This window comes from Triturus cristatus, chromosome 4_1 (genome assembly GCF_964204655.1).
Source record: "Triturus cristatus chromosome 4_1, aTriCri1.1, whole genome shotgun sequence".
NCBI classification, from domain to species: domain Eukaryota; kingdom Metazoa; phylum Chordata; class Amphibia; order Caudata; family Salamandridae; genus Triturus; species Triturus cristatus.
The window spans coordinates 953,157,133-953,178,124 of record NC_140585.1 but is presented as its reverse complement, the minus strand read 5'-3'; the positions used below and the strand labels follow the sequence as shown (position 1 = coordinate 953,178,124).

Below are 20,992 nucleotides of genomic sequence, written 5' to 3'. Positions count from 1 at the left end.
TCTGTTCATCTGTTAGAGGGAGGAAAGCAGACACACCGGCATTCCTTTTCTTAGTATGTAAAGAACTAAAGGATGAGGTATTAATAATTTGGACAAAAATAGGGAGTTCAGCTTTGAGACTGTCCAAAGACAAGTGGATCTCAACAATTTTAGAGTGAAGATATTTAGCCATACAGTCGCAAAAGTCCTGCGAGCTTGTGTTAAATGTCGGGCAGGTGGTGTAGATAATAGATTGAACAATTTAAATAGATCACTAGGGCACTTAAGTGATGCTGTCTTCTGATTATAAAATGATGTTTTTTTCTAATTTAATGCCTGCTTTATATTCTGACAACTAGACCTTATGTTTTATTCTTTTGGCTGGGTCAAAAAGTATGGAGGAAGACCACCCTGAGGCCGATAAACCCTGCTTGCCTAAGCCAGCTCTGTGCTAAGTACTGGATTATATCATGGAAAGATATTAGCATGGGAAAATATCTTGCTCATATGAATTTTTTTAGGCCTAATATATGTATTAGACACTAACCATTTTGAGATTATAAGAAGTAAGATAGCTGATTTGCAATTCCAAAGATTCTTTTTAAAGTAATTCAGTTACTGTGACTGTGCAAAGTGTAACGACATATACGGATAATTATGGGTTTTGAAACACCAAAACAGGTTAGATAAATATGATTCTTAAATATCTAAATTTCTAAATGAAACTGGAATAGAGTGATAGAAAATGATGGGAATGTTAAAGAAAATCTGTTCACGTGCCAGTTCAAAGAATGCAAGTGTTTTTTTTATAAAGGACAAAAGAATCCTAGAATCTGATGACAAAGATACCCTTTAGGACTCCCAAAAGGAATAAAAGCTATCCAAGCACAGACGAGACACAATATTATGTGTTCATGTATATATGGTTCAATAGAGATCATGTGATAAGACTGAAACAAAGGTGTTACACATGTCAGGATCTGAAATTGTGCAATAGTATACAAATGACCTTCAAACTGGTACACAAATGTACATTTTCAGTACTGTCATATTTATTCAACAGTATCTTGCCTAAGATGTAAGGCCCAGGAGTGAATATCTACGTACCAGAGACAGACACAGCTTGAAAGCATTGGTTAACATTGAGCATATAAATGGCTGCAGGAGTTATAGTTACGCTAAGGCAATATTTAAATTTCACAGAAATGACTCCTCTTCAAGAGTCTTTGGAGTTAAAATTCAGACATCATTACATGCCATTGATCATTCATGTAGAGATCTCACTTAAATTGCTTTGCTAAGGATGATTTGGGCTGCAGGTAACATATGGTCAGAGGACATGTAGACCTAAACACAAGTGAGAATTTTTTATTTTTTTGGAATCATGAAAGTATGCAGTCCATTTTGAAAATGAAAAATATAGCAACTTTTGTCCTTCAGGTAGTTGGAAATTTACTATGTTGACTATCAAAGTAAGGCAGCTAGTGTTAACATTTCATGTACTCAGTTAAGAGTTCAGCTAATAGGTGCATTGATGTCTTTGTGTGCTTCAAGGATATATAGTGTTAGGTATAGGGATTGCATGCTAAATAAACCAGCAATAAAGAAGTTGTAATGAGGAATAAGATGTGGACACAAATTTAAGAAACCAAATTACTCTTTTAAATGACTTTTGAGCTTGCTAGGTGTGCACCATTCTATTAGTTCCATTAAGCATGAAGCTATGAGGCAAGAAGAGTCCAGATCTGAACTTAGTTTTTCGATTAAAATAAAAAGCTTTAACATAGCCCATTATTAAGCAAACACAGACTATTTAACATTGAACCTTAGAGAATGGTGAGCCTTTTGCATAGGTCTTTATTATGAAAACAACACAGCCACATTTGAAAGCAGGGGATCTGTAATTGATAAAGGAGAAGCATTACTATAAACAGAGCAGTCACCGAGAAAGTCTGGAGAAGATTTTCTGAAAGAAATTGGCTCTGAGGCATTGCTGTATTTATATTGGTCAATCAATTCAAAATTTGGTAAAAAAAAAAAAAAGAGTAATAGAAAATCTTGTATTTTGTTTGAGAACACTGTTAACCATTACTAGACTTAAACATGTAGATAGTAGTCAGGGATGCACTAAGTGAATGGACAACACTAGTATTTCCATGTAAGTACTTAAAATTCTTGTTTTTCTTATTTTTCTTAGGGAAGCATGCCATCAAGACATTTTTTATTTTCAAGTAGAGATGCTAAAGCAGTTCCACATGCAATTGGTATGTATCAGAAATAATGAGGACAGCAATTGAGAAGTTCAGTAGTCACAAAAGAGAGAAAAAACTATGTTTCTTTTTAAATGTTCTTTAAAACTGAAGATTGATTGACTGTTGTATGCTACATATGTCAACCTTGGAAAAGATGACCAGAGTTTTCGCTGCATTATTTGACCGGAATTGTGTGGTCCTGGACCAATTGCCCTGTCTTTCTATCTTGTCGTAGTATTTTTATCCAACAATATGTGAAGTTGCATGATAAGTAGAGGTCAAATCATCTTACCTATCAAACTCGAAGTAACACATGACTATTCGTGCTTCTTATCTAGGCCCATCGAATTGGCAGATGTCCCACCTCAATTGCCCGCAGCCCTTCCAGTATGAACCCTGCCTTCTGACAATGTTATTGTTGATCATGCCCAAATTACTGCTCCTATTCCTTTCAGCGCATTCCCTCACCTTCAGTCATCACTAATTTTAGGGGAGGGGAGCTAATTACTTCCCATCTCCCACTAGGGCATCTATTCTGCCCTCCTTTTTCTATGTCTGTTAGTTTTTGGGTTTCAAAAACAGAGAAGATTTCTGATGTAGCATAACACAGAAAAACAATTATATTACGAGTAATTTTCCAACAGTGCAGTCCAAAAGTATTTTGTTTGAGTTGTCACTGATCACACTGTACGGAAGTGTGGTGAGTGAGAGTTCGGAGCTGTCGATGAATATCGATTGATGGGACTTTTAAATATCTTGGAATTGTAATGTATTCAGTCCTGAAGACTTTGAGGCATATTGGCCTCTTCGAAACAGGTGTTGGCTAGAAGTAAGTTTGTGCATTTTTAAAAAAAGAACTTTAATTTGAAACAAAACAAGATGAGACCACCGTCTTGATATGGGTCATTACAAATAAATGAGAATCGAGATAAACCCTAAGAGAGTTAACTGATCTGAATAGTAATGGTGCAGAGCACTGGATTGAGGGCCAAGAAGCGTTATCCCATCCATTTGGATTTCTGTCTGCCGCTAAGGGTTCTGTCTTATTGGCTCTTAATTGCTGAAAGTTTAGCAATTTTCCCATATTGAACAGCTAAGGGGCATTAAAGCAACTACATGTCCATGCCAAGTGATTGCCTGTCCATTCGAAATATGATCTGAATTTCATCTGCGTATTAAAGAGCAAAGTTGCCATACACTTTTATTGCCACAATCTGAGGTGAATATGGATATTAAAAAAGAATGGGCTAAACAGAGAGCACTGAGGCCTGCCAGAAGAGATCCCCTGAGCTATAGAGAAAAAAGAGGGTAAACCCCCAACTTATTTCTGCTAGCTGAGGATTGAGGTTTATCATGGAAGCACTTGTGTTTATGTACCAAGTCCTTTTAAATCTGTTAAAAAGATGTAATGGTCAACTGAGTTAAATGTCATCAACACATCGAGTAACAGCAGAGCAGCTGAGTCACCTTGATCAACAACGGATCATAGCTCCTCTGAGGCAAGTGGCAGGGCTGTTTCTGTGCCAATGGATGATCTAAAGCCTAATTATCGCATATCAGCATATCACTAGTTTTTCAGTTAAATTGCTAATTGATTGAAAACAGAATTATCCAGTTGTTTTTTATTAACAAATTTACCACCCCTCTTTTCCATTCCTCCTAAATGGAGCCAGCAGTAAGCGATCAGGTGATTATTTCCATGAAGGACAGGCAAAAAGCAGAAGAGCAAACTTTTGAGAAAGCCATTGGTCAGGGATTGTCCAGGGAGTCCACTTAAGCCTACTTCAATAGAGATTCACCATTCTCATATTCCGGTAGATAAAAGAGTACCATGCAGGTCAGATAGTACATTGTCCAATGACGTAGTGTGTTGAAATCTGAGAGGTCATGAAGGTGTTAGGAGAACAATACTCTCCTATATATTTTGAATCTTGGAGGTAGCGTAGTTTGCCATGTCATCATCATAAACTGAGAGCTGTACATATTGATGATGAAGAAAACGCTGGAGATATCAAAGCATTCATGGGTCAAAATAAGTCTCGAACAGGATATAAAAAGGCATGAATAAAATTAATAATGTTGTGATTTGACTTGAAGGAACTTGTTATTTGTACTTAAGAATATTGTTATTATTTGATAAGCATCATTTCATCATTTCTGTTTGTACTGCGAACCGAGCAGACCAAACGTTCTTAAGGTTACTGTGAACAATTGCTGACCATTTTACATGATATACGCAAAAGAAATTATCTTTCACTGCAATCATTGTGCAAATGAGAAAGCTTCCTTGTTATGTTAACGGTTTTATCAGAACACAATTACTAAAAAGGTGTCCTGGTGATGGTTCAGCCTTCTATTGGTTAATTATTTATATACATAAACCTTTTGCCATTTCCTTATGTCTCTGTGATTAATCATAGTACGTTAATAAATGGGAAGAGCATTCGAAACCTGCATACAAAAAATAGACCTCTTGACTAACTCTATGTATTTGAGGGAGAGTCAGAGGACAAATGCAGAGTCTTCGGTGGTGTATGGATCTTGGTCACATTCTTTACAAATATGGGGAAAGGTCCATATGTGCCTAATGGCAAATGGTGATTAATTTGAACTTCATCCTCTTCTTAGTTGACAGCCAGTGTAAATGGTTAAGATAGTGGAAAACAGATATTCTTCAAGATAGATTCAGCATAACTCTTGTTGCTATATTTTGGAAACCAGAAGTTTGTCCAAAGCAGACCTAGGGTGGGTCAGACAAAAATAGCTGCAGTAATCATGCCAGGACCCCACTGTTGCTTTAATCACTGCCTGTTAATTAACTAAATACATTTTAGGGGCCAACCGAGCGCAGATTCTAAACCCTCACAACTGTCCAGACCCTTCCAGTCTTAAGTACTTTGATAGATGAGTTGCTTTCATAATCACCACTGAAAGATGAAAAGTGAACAAACCATGGTAGAGGAAGGAGATCCACCTGCCTTAACCAGGAAGTCAGCTGCCCATATATGATCATGAACGCCATTCTTATTGTGTGTAGGGGACTGAATGACCTGAAACAAACCAAACGAGCTCAGTATCACCTTGTTTCTGTGCTTTAAGTTTAGTGTCTCTTATGGGGGAAGAGAGGAGGAGTCCACCAGATCTAACTCAATCGGGGTGTTGTTTTCCTGAATAGGTGAGCAATAAAGCAGTAAAGGGTGAATGCCACATTCTGGGTGTAAGGTACATCTGCAAATCAGTGACTCTGCATTGTCTACCAAATCGGTACCAGTAATGGTGGAGAGGATATGGTCAAGGTGAACAAGGGCAATACCACTCCCCTATAACCATTCCAATTTACTTGAAGGATCCTAAAACCCCCGGGCATGGCCATAGCAAGCTCTGGTGCTGAGGTTTTATGCAAGCAGGTTTCAGTCAAAAAGTGGAAATCCCATTTGCCACTGTGGAGTGTACCTACAATTGAGTGGGCAGGGAGTGGGAAAACATTAGGAAGGCCAGCTGTAAATATTTGACTAAGCACAACTTTTCTAAGCTTATTGTGTAAGCGGAAGCTGGAAAGTGGACAAGACGACTTCTGTTTATTGTTTCCACCTACCAGATCAGTGTTTATATTTGATTGACCTGTAGCTTGTTTTAAGTTAGAAGGCAGATCAGAAATTTGAATTACATCCACCCGCTGAATCAGACCTGTGCCTGCCCCAACTATTGCTTTACCTGTGTTTAAAAATATGGTATAAACATGCATACATTTCCCATCTTGAAGCACAATACATAAGGCAAGACACAGCTCATGTGCAGTGACCATGAAGATAAATACATTTATAGATTCAAGGAATTAAATGGCACTAAAGCCTCCTAGTTTACCAAAACAGAGAAAGGTATTCTAATGTCCTCAGAAAAAGTCCTCTAGTCATCTGAAATTCCCCATCAAGATATGCCAACAGGTGGACTACAGTGGGATTCCAAAGAGGGCAACCCATGGAACAGAAAGTACTTTACAGGTTGCAAGGCAGCTTGCTTTGAGCCCCCTCTCTTTAAGAAAGCTCCGAATTTAAATGCATCATCATGAATTGTATATACCCAGAACATGTGCCCAGTTCCTTTGCCAAACCACTCATAGCCAATACTGACCAGCCATTCATTCTGGCATTTTCTCAGTCATTCAGGCATTTTGCATGTTCCGGTGGTCTGTCTTTGGGGATGGATACACTGCTATGATCCACCTCTGAAAAAGCTTGTGGCACCATTGTAGGGCTAGCCTTAGCCCCTGTAAGTGGCAAAATCTAGTTGAGCTGCCTACATGCTACCTCAAACTCAAAAAAATGTTTTTCAACATTCTACAAGCAGCTTCTTGATCAGGTCAGTCAAGTTAGGAACTGGTACCTTATGGCATGTGCTAACTCCCCACAGTATAGACATTGGAACTGTATTGGAAGACTGAAACACAGGCTTCGGACTTCTTCTGGGTAGCTGGCACTAGGGTTAGTTGTAGGCAGAAAAACAGCCCTTATTAAACATGAAGGTGACCGGCCTGCAGTGGTTCATGCACTGTAATAGTGCTATAAATATCGGAGCAATTTGATTTCCGGTATTTATACAAACAAAGGCAATGGGTATTCTAATTTGAGTGGCATTGGTTTTGTACAAACCAGGACAATTTGGATGCTTGTATAGCAATAGTGCTTTACATAATAGAAATGTTTTTTGTATGACAATGGTACTGTATATCTGGGCAATGTGGATTCAGGCACTTCAGTGTATTATAAAGAGCAGGTGATTATGGTTTCTGGATTGGCAGAGGATGGTTTATATACTGAAACATTGTAGAGATCGGAATTCTGTGTACTTTTCATACTTGGGTAATAATGAACCAGGGCCAAATAACCTAATCATAACTTTAATATCTGAGGCCAAAATGTTTATAAGCGAGCATTTTAAAAGCAGTCACTTTTGCGTTGCCCAAGGCATCTATTCTTTTTTAGGCTTGTTTTTGAAATAAGGGTTGCTAAGTTTGTACACTAGTGTGCATGTTCACATGAACTGGTTCCTCTCATTGTATAGCCTGCAAAAGACTCTGAGTTCCAAATGCAGGAGTGGCTGCCACAAGTTCACTTAATATTGATGCCCAATATGATCCATAAGTTGCCAACATTGTGACAGGCTGTATAACATAACATGGTTGGGTCACCATTGTGCAATCGAAGGATTACCACCATACTATTGGGACCACCATTATGCAGTGGAATTACACAACATGTCACTAATCTTTCAGGATAACAATTATACCAGAGATGGTCACCATTATACCATGGATGACCATAAAATATCAAGAACTACCATGGTCAGGCTAGGGCCATAATTTTACTAGTGGTGGCCAATATGGCATGGATGTTCACTAAAAGATGTATTTTATCAATCTGAGTTCAGCCATACTAAATTCGAATTTCTACCATGCTCTATGAGTCAGTTAGGATTATAAAATGTAATAATCAAACTGCCCATTCTGGCCTATGGAGAACAGGTAGCCTTGCAATAGTGAAAAATGAAAATGGCTGTAATTCACTATTAGAACATGCCACACACACCAGGGCATGTCCTACCTTATACTTACAATGCACCCTGCCCTTGAGCCTACCATAGGGGTTTCTGATATGAAGAAAAGAGAAGGTTTAGGGACTGGCAATTGTGTGCACTTGCCCAGTCAGCATGACAGTACCAGACTGCACGCAGGCTTTGCAATGGCAGGCCTTAGACACACTTTTACAGGCTGCTTCTGTGGGTGGCACAACCAGTGCTGTAAGCCCACCAGCAGCATTTGGATTTACAAGCCCTGGGCACTCCAGGTGCACTGTACTAGGGTCTGACATTTAAACCAAACCAACCAATCATGGAATCACAAATTCATACATCAATTTACAATAGGGAGAGCATATCCACTTTAGCACTGATCAGCAGTGGTAAAATACCCAGAGTCATAAAACCAACAAAAACAGGTCAGACAAAATTACAGGAGGAAGGCAAACAGTTCAGGGATGACCCTGCAAAAAGGGCCAAGTCCAACAGCCACACATTACTGAGTATTGCCCACATTTATGAGTGGGGCCTTTGACTAGTTGTACTAATTTGGGACCAGCCATTGATTCCCTAAACTACTCCTGCTAGGATCACAGTTCTATAAAGTTAGAATATTTTAAGTAGAAAGGAGTGATCGAGTCTGTGAACTCTTTAGAAACTTTGTGGATGATTTAGGAAGGCGGGAGTCTAGGGCACCTGAAATGGCGAAATTGTACGATATTGTAAGAGAAAAGACTAATCCCTCAGCTAATTCCAAGCCCTCTAGTTAGTGGTGGTGCACACATATCCTAACCAACAAATTATAGCAATCCCACCACCTTGGCCTCCCAACCGATCCAAATGGGAGATAGAGTAACCCTCTGCGATTGCCAAGGCAATATTGAGCTAAGAATTGGCATTAAATCAGGTTTCAGTTACAAATACAGCATTCCCAACATTATCAGTCAACAAATCCCAAATGCTCATTTTATGTTTAGGTAGGGATTTGGCTGGAATAGACAAGCTTTTAACTCCGTTCTGCCTTTATTTGGTTCCCTCTTCAGAAACTTTGTGCTTGTCATCTTACAATCCTTCAAGGCTGCCCCTGGAGAGGCTGGCCTGTTCTGAACTTCGAAATTACACTTGTAGTATTGCTTGATTATGCTGACCTCCTGAAACCTAAGAAATACATCGCCACAACATAGAGGGCGAAGGGCCAACACAATGTCCTTACCAGAAGTTAGTCTCAATGGCTTAGCTGATGCAAAAGGAGCATCACGGCTAATGCTGGCCACATTTCGGGCGCAGATGGGCTTGCCTTTGGTGTGCCAGCAGCACATCTGCACTGCTCCCAGCATTAAATGGGCGAGGGGGGACCAATAATCCCACCCAGGCTCCAACCACTAGAGCATACAGCTCTCAAAATGCTGTCACGGTATGGAGCCAGAGGAGATTTTTTTTTTTAAAAGGCCTCCAATTATAAATATGTCCCCCGCCTCACTGTCCCCGAACCAGCAAACTTGAATTACATGTGCTTTTACCACACAAGCCTTTACAACGAAAGTCGTCGTAAAGGCATGCGTGGTAAAAGCACATGCGATGTAAAAAATGAGTAGTAATGAGTATGGATTGTTACATCACATGCGTGGTAACGCTTGGAATGTAACCGTATTGAGGGAAACAGCTGTGTTGTAATGGCTGTTTCCCCTGTGCCATGAATGCAGTCAGCATATCAAAAATGGCCACCACTCTTTCTATACCAGCATTCTAGCAGGGGTGGGTAGTATACCATGCATGTCCACAAAAGGCAAGAATTTGCACAATAATGCAGTAGCCACCATTCCTTTTTGAGAGTTTCCCATTTGGTAGGTCTGTAGAAGCAACTCTTTTTTAATATTTTACCATGCAGATTGAAGGATTCTTTCCACCTAGATATCAGCAAATTAGTGGGTTTTCTATTGCGGATATGCCAGATATCTTTTTTGTAAAAATAATCGAAACCGATTGACCTCAAGGTGCTTCTGGGCAGTGCCAGTCGGGTGAAATCAAAAAGTGCTCTATTCAGCACTCTAGTACTAGCACCATTAGCCCTGGCATCCTGAGAGCTGCCCATGACTCATGTAACTGGCACAGAAGAATGCGACGAGGTATAATGTACTGGATAGAAAACTGATGTTATTTCCATTGCTATAGGATTTTGTATCAACATTTATTAATTCAGCCACATATTGTATGGCACAAGTACAGTACCTTTTATGGCATAATATCTGTCTACTGTGCTTCCAGTTCTTTGTATCTGGCAAAGTAATTTTTATAGGTACGTATGTATTTTGCTGCTTTGGATGCATTGCTCTTTACTACCTGGGCATACCGTAAAATATTGTCATATTTCATTAGCGCAATTTCAAATCTGCCTGTAGTTTGTTTGGTGTTTTATTCAAGATTTTTTAAAATTTACTTAGAGTTTCTTTACGTGACAAACCTGTGACTCAACCTCCCCAGAGAGGGCCTGGGTTGGTGGCTAATCTCAATTACACAATTGAATATGTGGCTAGTTTGGAATCATTTTCCAGGCCTGATTTTGTTTCCCAGTCTTTCCTTGAAGGATCTGCCAAGCTTCACTAAGCTAACACTAACTGTGCACTCAGTGGGCAGCCACCATTTTCTCTTCCAAAGTACTTCTAACTGAATAGCATCCCTGTGATCTCAGGTGACTTAGAGGGTTTTACATCGTTATTGCATCTCATCCGTAATTCTGCTAGTGTCCAACTGGCCCTGGTATCTTGCTGCAAATTTCTGCTTGCTGGGCCTCGGGTGCACATGCCCACAATAGCTGACATAGTTGCACAAGCTGGAAGAACACTGCTTCACACTCTGCAGGTCCATACCAATATGTTCCAGCTATCAAGACCTGATAGACGGTGCACATTCCTACTTCATGTGCCTCCTCAGATTATCTTTGCATTGTAAGTCATACGGCATATATTGCTGGAACACAAGCCCCTGAGGCACAGGGGAGCGCCAACTCTTCTAGGGGCCTCTACTCAGCCACAGGCCAATAAATATCTGCGAGATATGTGTACTCACATTCTGAAGTGTAGCCCCACCATTTTGTGGTACGCCACTGGCAACTGAAGCTTGTATAGTTCTCCTCTATACCTATAACTCTTCCACCCAGGGCCGGACTGGCCGTAGCGGGCACCAGGCAATCCCCCGGTCGGCCGCATGGCTGGGGGCCGGTTTGGGCCCCTGGGGGGCGTTTTTGTTTCAGGGCGCTATGCTGCAAAAACGGCCCTGTAACAAAATCGGCCGAAAACCGGCCCTGGCAAAGAGCTCGGCTGCACCCCCAACGGGAGGCGGCCGAGCACTTTGCCGGGGCTGGTTTTCGTTCCCAGTCCGGCCCTGGTTCCACCTCGCAAACTCCCTCCTGTCAAGAAGCTGAAAGTTTCCCTTTGTGTTGTCAGACACTTGTTGGACTATGGCACCCAGAGCACTGAAGATGCCACAATTGGGCTTCCATTGCAGAACGTCCATTTGCAGTACAGGATGCACTGCTTTCTTCAGCTTGGTCCCATCTAACAGAAGTAAGTCTTACCTCAAAACTAAGCAATTTGTTGCATCTGTGACAATCCTTGTTACTGTCCTTTGGGAGATTGCAAGAAGTAATGTAGAAAAAGTATACAGTTTCTTTCCAGAACAAAGATTAGTTACCCTGTACTGCTGGGCACATTCGTTCTCCAGGGGCCCTCCTCTCGGCAAGTGATAGAAAGAAACAAAATACCTCGCGCGCAGCTCTCCGCGGGAGGGAACATTGTTTCATCATGTTCCACAGCTAGGTGTATTTTTCGCAATATCATGCAATCTGCAACAGAATATGAATTATTATATACTGTAGCAGTGCTTGCAAGTTATTTATATAAAGTATTAATGTTCATTCTTTCCATCCATGAACAGAGTATCGAGTTAAAAGCAAGTGGAAACAGTTCATAGTCCACAAATACACTTTTGAAAACGACAGCAGCCGTGTGTTGCTAGTGGAAAGCATTCGGCAGAAATTATTATTATTTTTTAATAAAGGTACATATTTATTAAAGGTGTTATGAAGGGTGAATCCCAGCACCTCTGCATTGTAGTTGCATTTATATGGGGCCTCATGCCCCCGACTGGAGGCCGTCATACTCCTGACTTGTGGACAGACAGCATGATACTCCATGTGAGTGGTAGGGGTGGAAGAGTGTGCATTAGCAAAACACATTTACTGATTTCCTCTTACAAGCCATACATATTACAAGCGTCTAAATATTCTGCCTATGTAATTCCACATTACTTATTCATTTTGAAAACGTATAATCGATGATCAGTCTGGCTCAGTGGCGGCTGGTCTTAAGGGGCGTAGGGGGCGTTGCCTCACCTACCAGCATCGGTGGGAAAAACTAAAGGGAGAGAATGAACTCAACTCACCATGGAGCAGTTTTAAGAAGTGCTCACACTGCTTGGTGCTCCCCCGTGAGGCTATGTGAAATCTTTTTTTTGTGCTCGTCGTCTCGAAGAGTCTTTCTGCTCCGCATGTGCAAAGCTGGGCGAGGGCTATTCCTCGCCCTCGAGTCACAAGCGAGGAGGCAGATGAGTGGTGACATCAGCCTTGAGGGAGTGGCCACATAAAGCGGCAGTAAATGGATTACAAATGGGGCGCTAAGGAATTGGCCCAGGGCACGGTCAGTGGAGCGCCATTCACAATAATGGGAAGGGGCAGGGCTGGCGCACAGTGCAGGGGGTGGTAACAAATGCAGCAAGCCTTTCGCCTCGTGAATAAGGCTTCCTAATTGGGTAAGTAAGGCTGAGACGACCTTAGGGGAGTGGCTGGCTATGCATTAGTTTGGCAGCTCCTATTTCCGGGACACAGTTGCTGGAATTGGAAAAAGAAAGGCGCCTGCAGCCGTTACTTTCAAATGAGCGCAGCAGGTTGGTTTACTTTTAGCAAGTTATCGAGAGCTGAATTGGGGCTGCCACTAATTTTAACAAATGTACCTGCTTGATTATTTGCGATGTGATGTACTCCTTTGTTTCCCACAGTAATTAGGCTACAACCTTCGCGCCCCCGCCTTTTACAGCTCCCACCGGATGCTACGCATTATGTTTTAATCTTCCACCTCCCCAACCCGAGCTAGATGTCCCGGAACCCAGCACAAAGACTGATTGCCTCCCTACCCGAGCTGGATATTTTATTATCCATGCCCCTGGTGCAACATTGGCCGTAAAACGAGGGGCAGGGCGAGGTGGCGGACTGACTGAGAGAGAGTAACTTAATCTACTCTCTCCCAGTCTCTCCATTACACAAAACAAAATCACTAATTAATTTGGCATAGCTGTACAGCTGTGTTTAAACTGCATTCCTGCCCACGCGGCTGATCGAGGATTGTAGGGGAATGAAGTGAAATAGTAAAGTGTTGAACTCCCGCCAGGCATAGAACTGTGAGGTATTTTTACAACCAGAGTCTGGGAACTGATTGTCAGATGTCAGGTTTGTGTGCTTAGTCTGACCTCAACGGAAGTTCTGTTAATCCCCGCTTCAAATCTGCAAATTAGAATGTAAACAGTCCAGAAAGGAGCCCCGAGTGAGTGGAGAGGTGTGTGCAGGCCTTGGTGAGACTGGCAGTAATCACTGTGAGGGAAGGGTAGTGCGGGCCTCTGTGGGGCTGGGTGTGGGACAGGAGGGGACGACCAGGGGATATGAAGGGCTGCGTGGGCAGTGCTTAATTTATAAAAAAACAAAAATAAGTTGCAGGCTCTCGTCAGGAGGCCACTGCAGCTAGTTTCACCCATTGCCCCTGCCAGCGCTGCCAATGACACTATCAACGCAGCTACAAGTGTCCCCCCTCTGTGTGTTAACTGGGAAGTGCAACCCCCGCACTTGGCGAAGACTGCACACTATGCACAACCACGGTGCATTATACTTTAGCCTTGAAATTTGATTTCTCAGTGCGAATCTCGTTGTCATATGACAATCACTGAAATAACATCAGCTTGTGTGTTCTGTCAGAGCATCTGGTATAGGGAGATGAGGTGCCCTCTACTGTGAGAACACAAAATAATAAAATATAATTAAAAATGAATCACCCCCACTCGTTGTAGTCATATTTACATGGTGCAAAATGAAAACACTGCAGCGGGTGCCAGTTTTGCTGCCTATAAATATAATGGGGATTTTGTGCCCCTATCAATATGTGTACTAAGTTAAATTAAGCAAATCTTTTCCCACTTTGCAGCAAACTTTGAAATATTATAGTCAGTGCAGCTTTTGGTAAATAGTGTGATAGGCGTGAATCCAAATTTGTAAAAAACAAACAAAAAAACAAAATATTTACGTTGAAATATGCAGTCTTCATACAAGGTGAACCCCGGACTCTTTTCAAACAAATTTCTTAACTTAAGGGTATAGCGACGCGTATTGGCAAACCGATTTAAACAGCGGTTTATTGTGAGCATAAATCTCTGTCTTCTTCACTCCACTATGTTCCCTCACAACAGCCTAAATTAGAACATTATTGACACACTCTTGGTGTATACGCTCGCTCGCCACAGTGCAGTATAGGAATTGTTTTACGCCCTGCCACTTTCAGTTGTCACCAGCCGCCACTGGTCTGGCTGTTTCCAAAAACCTAAAGCTGTAGAAAAGAGTTTTTTTTTTTTTAAATCTGTTTATTAGGTTTTAAACCACATCAACATGAGACTCACATAATAGCAAATACATCACAGTAGTGCTTCGCAGATAGGTAATTCTGTATAGTACAATTATCAGAGAAACATCATACTATTTACGTAACACTTGGGCCTTTATCAGCTACGCACTCCTAGCTTTTACATCGATCGATGTTCCTACAAACCTTTACTTAGCAACCTAGTACAAAGGCATTGTTACTCCTGCTCTAGTTGTACATTTAAGGCCCGGATGGCACAACTAGCCTTTCCCCATTCGCAATCTCTCCCCCGTCGGCACCTTTGCTCACCACATAAGTTTTATACAGTGCCCAGAACTTTTTCGCTCTATTGCGTGGTGGGAGCAGATCACTATAGATTTCAATTTGTGTACTACAATAAAGCATATCCCTCAACCATTGGGCAAGTGCTGGAGGAGGGCCTTGCATCCAGCATGTCACTACACATTGTTTTGCTAACAACAGTCCCACATCAATTAATCTCCGTGTCCCCTTTGGTATTGTCTTGGAGTATCCCAGTAGGGCTAGCGCCGGCTCTGGCATCAGCGACAGATTTGTCACATGGTTTAATTCAGCAAAGATCAGACCCCAAAAGTGTGCTATTCCCGAGCAGGTCCAGGCCAAATGAAGAAAATCAGCAGCCTGTGCACTGCACCTATCACAGGTCGATTCCTCTTTGAGCCCATACCCATGTAGATGTTCCAGGGTGGGTATATTAGATCCTGTTAAGAAATTTAAAATGTATTAGTCTATGTCTCCCGTTCCGGGATATACGTTTTGTGCTGAGACAACAATATGTCCACATATCATCCGTGATGCCACTTTGTAGATCACGCTGCCAGGCCGCCTTGCTTTAGTGTAGCTACCACTCCTATTAGAAATCCAGAAGCGGTAAATTCTGGATACCATCTTGGAAGGGACCTGTGTAGTGATAAGATTGGTCAAGGACTGTAGTTCAGGGGGTTCTGACGTATTCTCACACAGGAGCTCACTGAGTGCATGTCTAACTCTGTGAATTTGGAATTGTGTAAGTGGAGTCGGGATCACATCATCCGAACCCAAATCCCCCCAACTCCTTGCCACGCCTTCTGAAAAGAGGTCTCCTATTGTATGTATCCCAAGCGTTCTCATTGCCGTCACAACCCCTTTATCAGCACATGACGATAACCATCTACACCAGTCAAGTCTAGCAAACTCAGAATACAGGCTGGCACCAGCCTGGAGCTGTAATAGATAATGCCAAGTGTGTGTTGAGTGAGTCTGTAATCCCTGTATGTCTATCAGGGGGTGTAAACATCAAAGCCGGAAGCGGTGTGGGATCCGCTACAACAGATGCTATTTGAATGTACGGTATGTCAAGTGGCCCATGAATCCAATGGTATGCCTGTGCGCTCTGAGCAGCTCTGTAGTATAGATCTAAGTCAGAAGCACCAAGTCCTCCCATGGAGTACGGAAGAGTAAGAATCTGCAAACTGGAGAATTATACAGCACCCCAAGCAGCTGGATAAAGATCGGTCCCACCCCCATCCGAAGGAGGACATGTCGTAAAAAGGGCCATTCGACAGAGTCGAATGCCTTCTCCATAGCATTCGGCAGAAATAACTGCTTTCCTGCGTTCTGAAATAATTTGTCAGACTGTCATTTCGAAATATGTTTTTGGCTTGGAAGGGAATCGCACACACCATGAAATATACCTGATCAGCAAGATTGGTCATTGAGTTAAGATTTCGTAGAACTAAAGTGTCCGAGGGATTATATCTAGGGTTAAAAGACCGAGGGGGGGCTAATATCCTTCCCTAAGCATAGGTGACCTTGGGGCCAGAAAATATGCCTCGGCACAAAGGTGCAAACTCATCAAGGCCACTCAAGGGTTAAGACTAAGGGTGAACTATTTAAGTCAGAGAAAAGCCCGAAGAGCTTGTTTGTACTCGTATTTACATGGCGTGAGCCTATTCAAGAAGCAATGGAGCGCTGTACATTACACAAGGCAGCCCTGGGACTCGATAGATCGTGTATAGCGACTGGGGATTACATAAATACATTTCAGACATTTAGGCACAGATTAAGTGATTTGCCCAGAATCACACTGACTTGAGCCAAGCGCAGAGGGTGGGATCCAACCTGAATCTTTTGGTTCCAAGTTTGGCAATTCTAGTCACTAAGCCACATTCGGGACATTCACATCTTTAACTCGTGTCAAAAATAAACTCAGCACGCGGAGAAGCTCAAAGTGTAACTTGTGTTTAATGCAAACAAAAAAGCAGTATTAAATGATTAGAAGACAATTGTTTTTTCAACTGACCAGGACAGCTTGCAAGAACAGGGTAAGTTGAAGAATAATGCTAAAATACATAACATGTAGGAGCGTTTGTATAGGGTTTCTATCAATGAACGCCTATTGAATATAATCTTGAGTCCTCCTTGAGGAAGCGTGAGACATGCTGAGGGAATGGTATCATTCATGAAAACAAAAAATCCTACTCCTATTTGCCAGGCGTAAAATCGTAGGTTACGCTTTGCAGAAATGTGTAAGTATACAACTACAAGCGTGCATCCTGGCAAAAGGCAGGAAGACCTTCGGATACTACTAAGGTGGGTGGGGCCAAACAGGAAAGCATCCAAGTGATATCCACATTTGTATACTCCTAGCAATTTAAAGGGAGAACCATGGACTCTGCTCTCACCAGTAGATGACAAGGAAGAACCCACTCATCACAGTCACATAAGGATTGCGTTCCAATAAATCAATGATAAAGTCACCTCCACAAAGAATTTCAAATTGTTTTTCAATATGAAATTGCAGAGAAAACACACTTGCTTTGCGTTTGCCAAGCCCAGGAGTTAGGATCATATGTCCTATGCAAAAGTGGAGCTTCAACGGGGGCACCTGCTATGTTTATATGTGTAAGTTCTTACTGTTGAGGTTTAATTTTTTGTGCAATGAGCAGTAGGGCCTGAACAGCCCTGGGGAACCCATACCCTTAGGCTGGCCACAACTTAATGGGGGAGGGGACTGCACGGCCCTCCCACGGGCTGATTTCAGCCCCAGGGACCCCATCCTCACACCGGCCACTTAATACTGGGTGGCCTGGAGCCCACCCAGTGTGCAGCGCTCGGGCTGCAGGGAGAACCCCAATGCCCCCGAAGTTTCTGCCAGCTCCCAGCCTCCATCGGGATCTGGCATTGCTCCCTCACACAGGGAGCAACAAAAAATGCTGCTACCTGTGTGTGTGAGACTTTTTGTCATCTGTTTTAATGCACACTTAACAGCAGACAGGAAAACAGATGAAAAGCCTGCACCCAGCTGGCTGGATCAGTTTTCCTGCTCCTGCTGGGAGCAGACTTACTGTTTGCTCTTGCTTGGCAGGAGGCATCAAAGCTCCTGCAAAGTGAGAGCAAACAGCTATGTCCCAGGGTGGGCACCTGAGACATAGAGAGCCAGCCCTGAGTGTGGCGGTCCCCAGGATCATTAATGACTTGGTCCCCCTCCTTTCCTATTGCAGGGTCATCCCAGAGAGGTGGTGGTCCCTGAGGCTGAAAATGGCCCGGGAGGGTGTCCTCACTACCCCTTTAAATCTATTTGTGGACCGGGGAGGTGGTGGTCCCCAGGGAACTTAAGGGCAATAGAGGGGGGGGGGGGGCCACGGGCCCCTCAAATGTATTAGTAAAGCACCAGGGACGTGGTGGTCCCCGGGGCTCTTAAGAACCTCAGGAGGGTGGGCTGCATGGCCCCCCTCCAATAACAGTAACAATTGGCCTGCGCCGGGGAGGTAATGGTTCCCAAGGACAAGATTGGCCTTGAGGAGGGGGGTCTCATGCATCCCCTCCCCATATTATATATATTAATAATCCCCCAGTACCTGGCCCGACTGGAGGCTCCAATACAAACAAGTGAAGGAGACCACGCTTGTTTATTTTTATTTTTGCAGGGATTCGTGAATCTTTGTGCAAAAATTAATAAAATGCTTTTTGGCCCTGGCAGGGTCCCTGGGGGACCCCAGCACTAGGCCTAGGGTGTAAGGGTATTCCTACACTGCCACCTTCTCTTTTTCTTTTTACCATTGTGCTTGGGACTCGGCTGAGTCGGAGTCCCAAAATGGCTGCCAACACTTCTTGGTTGAGATCCTTTGAATTCGTGGAGCGTCCATCCCTATGAAATGAAAGTAAATGAAAGGCATTTGTTAAGCATGCGCCTCCTCCACAAAGTATACCGGCGCTGTAAAATAAGGTTGCCTACTGAATGACGTTGATCATCCTAATAAGATTGCTGAAAGAGCCAAGTTTTTAGTTTTTTCTTGAAGACAGATAGCTCAGAAATGGAACGAAGTTCCAGGCCACTGAGCCAAACTTAGAGAAGGATCTACCTCCTTTTCTAGCCTACCATATTTTGGGAATTCTGACTAAATCGCTGTGAGTAGATCATAAATTCCTGGAAAGTGCATAAGCACAAATCCTCTGCCTCAGGTACACTACTCTTTTTTCAAAAAGGGCTTTATGAGCCAGGACCAGCGTCTTAAAGTGAAGCCTCTTTTTGATGGGGAGCTAGCGGAGAGCTCTCAAATGCAGGGTCAAATGAGTTCTAGGAAGGTTGAGAATCGTTCTGGCCACTGCATTCTGCACCACTTGTAGTCTACTAAGGAGATATTCAGGAAGACCCAAGTAAAGCACATTTCCATAATCCAGTCTGGACGTGATCAGAGCCTGGAGAACCGTTTTCTTGGTTTCGACATACAGGAGAGGGAAAATATTTTTCAAAGATCGAAGCAGCCCAAAGCGGGATTGGACCAGTGCATGGATTTAAGGTTGGGAAGAATTGGGGCTGTCGATTTTGACTCATAAGTTTCTTACCGTGCTCTGTTGTGGGCCAGATGGGGAAGCATCCTGAGGCCAGAACGTTGTCCAAAAATCAGGTAAGATGGGTCCAAAAACACAATCTCCATTTTGTAAGGATTACATCTTAATTGGTTAATGGAAAGCCAGTTGAACACATTGGAGAGGCAGGCTTTTATAGCTCATCTGTCAACTCTGCCCCCTTTTCACATGCGAAAAGCAACAGTGTGTCATCAGCGCCTCCAATGTCTCCGCTAACACAGACAGAGGTGTGAGATAGGCAATAAATAAGGTAGGGCTGAGTGCCGAACCTTGAGACACACCAACTTCCAACTCACAGATTGGGAATGAAAACAGGGGTGTCCACACTTCTTTGATTCTGATATTTAAATAGGAAGTCTGCCATTTCAAGGCCAGGCCACTGAACCCCATGGATTGCAGCCGAACCAGCAGCCTTTCATGGGAAACTGTGTCATAGGCCGCCGTTAAATCCAACATAATCAAGTAGGCCTTACCCCCTTGATCTAGTGTGACTTTAATATAGTCGTCCACCTCTAGCAGGTCTGTGTCCATGGTACAATTGGTTCTGAAACCTGACTGGCTACGGTGTAGAAGATTGTTGCTTTCAAGGCAAGCCAAGATTTGGGCATTGACAAATTTTTCCAACACTTTCGAGACTGCAGGAAGAAGGGAAATCGGCCTATAGTTAGCTTGGACTTTAGGATCTGCTGTGTTTTTTTTTCAGTAAAGGCAGAATTTTAGCATGTTTTTATTTAGCCTGTACCAATCCAGGAGCAGAGAAACATTCAAAGCTCTATTTGCTTTGGGATTTAAAACATGAGCACCTATGGCTAGTAAACTGGGCGGACAAGAGTCATAAGGGGATCCTGTTTAAGACACTTAATAGCTTCCAAAGATTCATCCATCCCTATATATAGAAATTTGGTTTTCCTTTATTATCTCAAAAACTACTGAACAGATTTACACCTAATCACAAAAAGGGCTCTTTCTGGAACAAGAGCTAGCTTTCTGTGCAAAACCTTCCATACAGCAGCTGAACTCAGGTGCATACTAGTTTTGAAAATGTTATAAAGATTCATCAAATGTTGCCAAAGGTATTGGCAAAACAAAAACACGCTTTCCTATGGAAACTAGGTCCTAACTAGAACTACCAACTGGTGACTGCCATATATATATTTCTTTCAGTGAAAAAAAGAAAGGTTACAGGAATGTTATAGTAAGGCTCACATTTCACTTGTATAAAACCAGAGAAATCCAGCCATTACAGTTACCTGAGCTAACTATAACTTACGCCCCTGCAATGCACTGTTTATGACCTCACATATTATATCACTAATGACAACGTCCATGTAACCTTTGTTTTTTTTTCATTGAATTTCTAAGGTTTTGAGAAAAAAATCTATTTCCTAACCATAACATTCCTGCAACTTTTGTTTTTTTCAGTCAGCTTCTATGGTTTTTTCAGTTCTATTTCCTAATTATAACATCCCAGTAACCTTTGATTTTTCTGTGAGTTTTGACTGTTTTTAAAATTTTATTTCCTAACAGTAAGCTGTAACATTTGCGAGTGGGTGTGTGAGTGAATGTATATGTAGGTTAGTGGGTGTGTGAGTCACTGAGTCAGTGAGTGATTGAGTGAAT

The 20,992-nt window shown here is 42.5% G+C and overlaps 1 protein-coding gene across 4 annotated transcripts in view; it reads left to right on the top strand.

The window, feature by feature from the left end:
• Positions 1-20,992, top strand: part of LOC146855889 (protein NEDD1-like) — a 305,997-nt gene that overhangs the window by 256,161 nt on the left and 28,844 nt on the right. For all 4 annotated transcript variants that reach the window (XM_085650678.1, XM_085650679.1, XM_085650680.1 and 1 more), the window contains exon 12: positions 2,177-2,243. In XM_085650678.1, the coding sequence (XP_085506804.1) occupies positions 2,177-2,243 (67 nt within the window). The remainder of the gene's footprint in view (positions 1-2,176; positions 2,244-20,992) is intronic.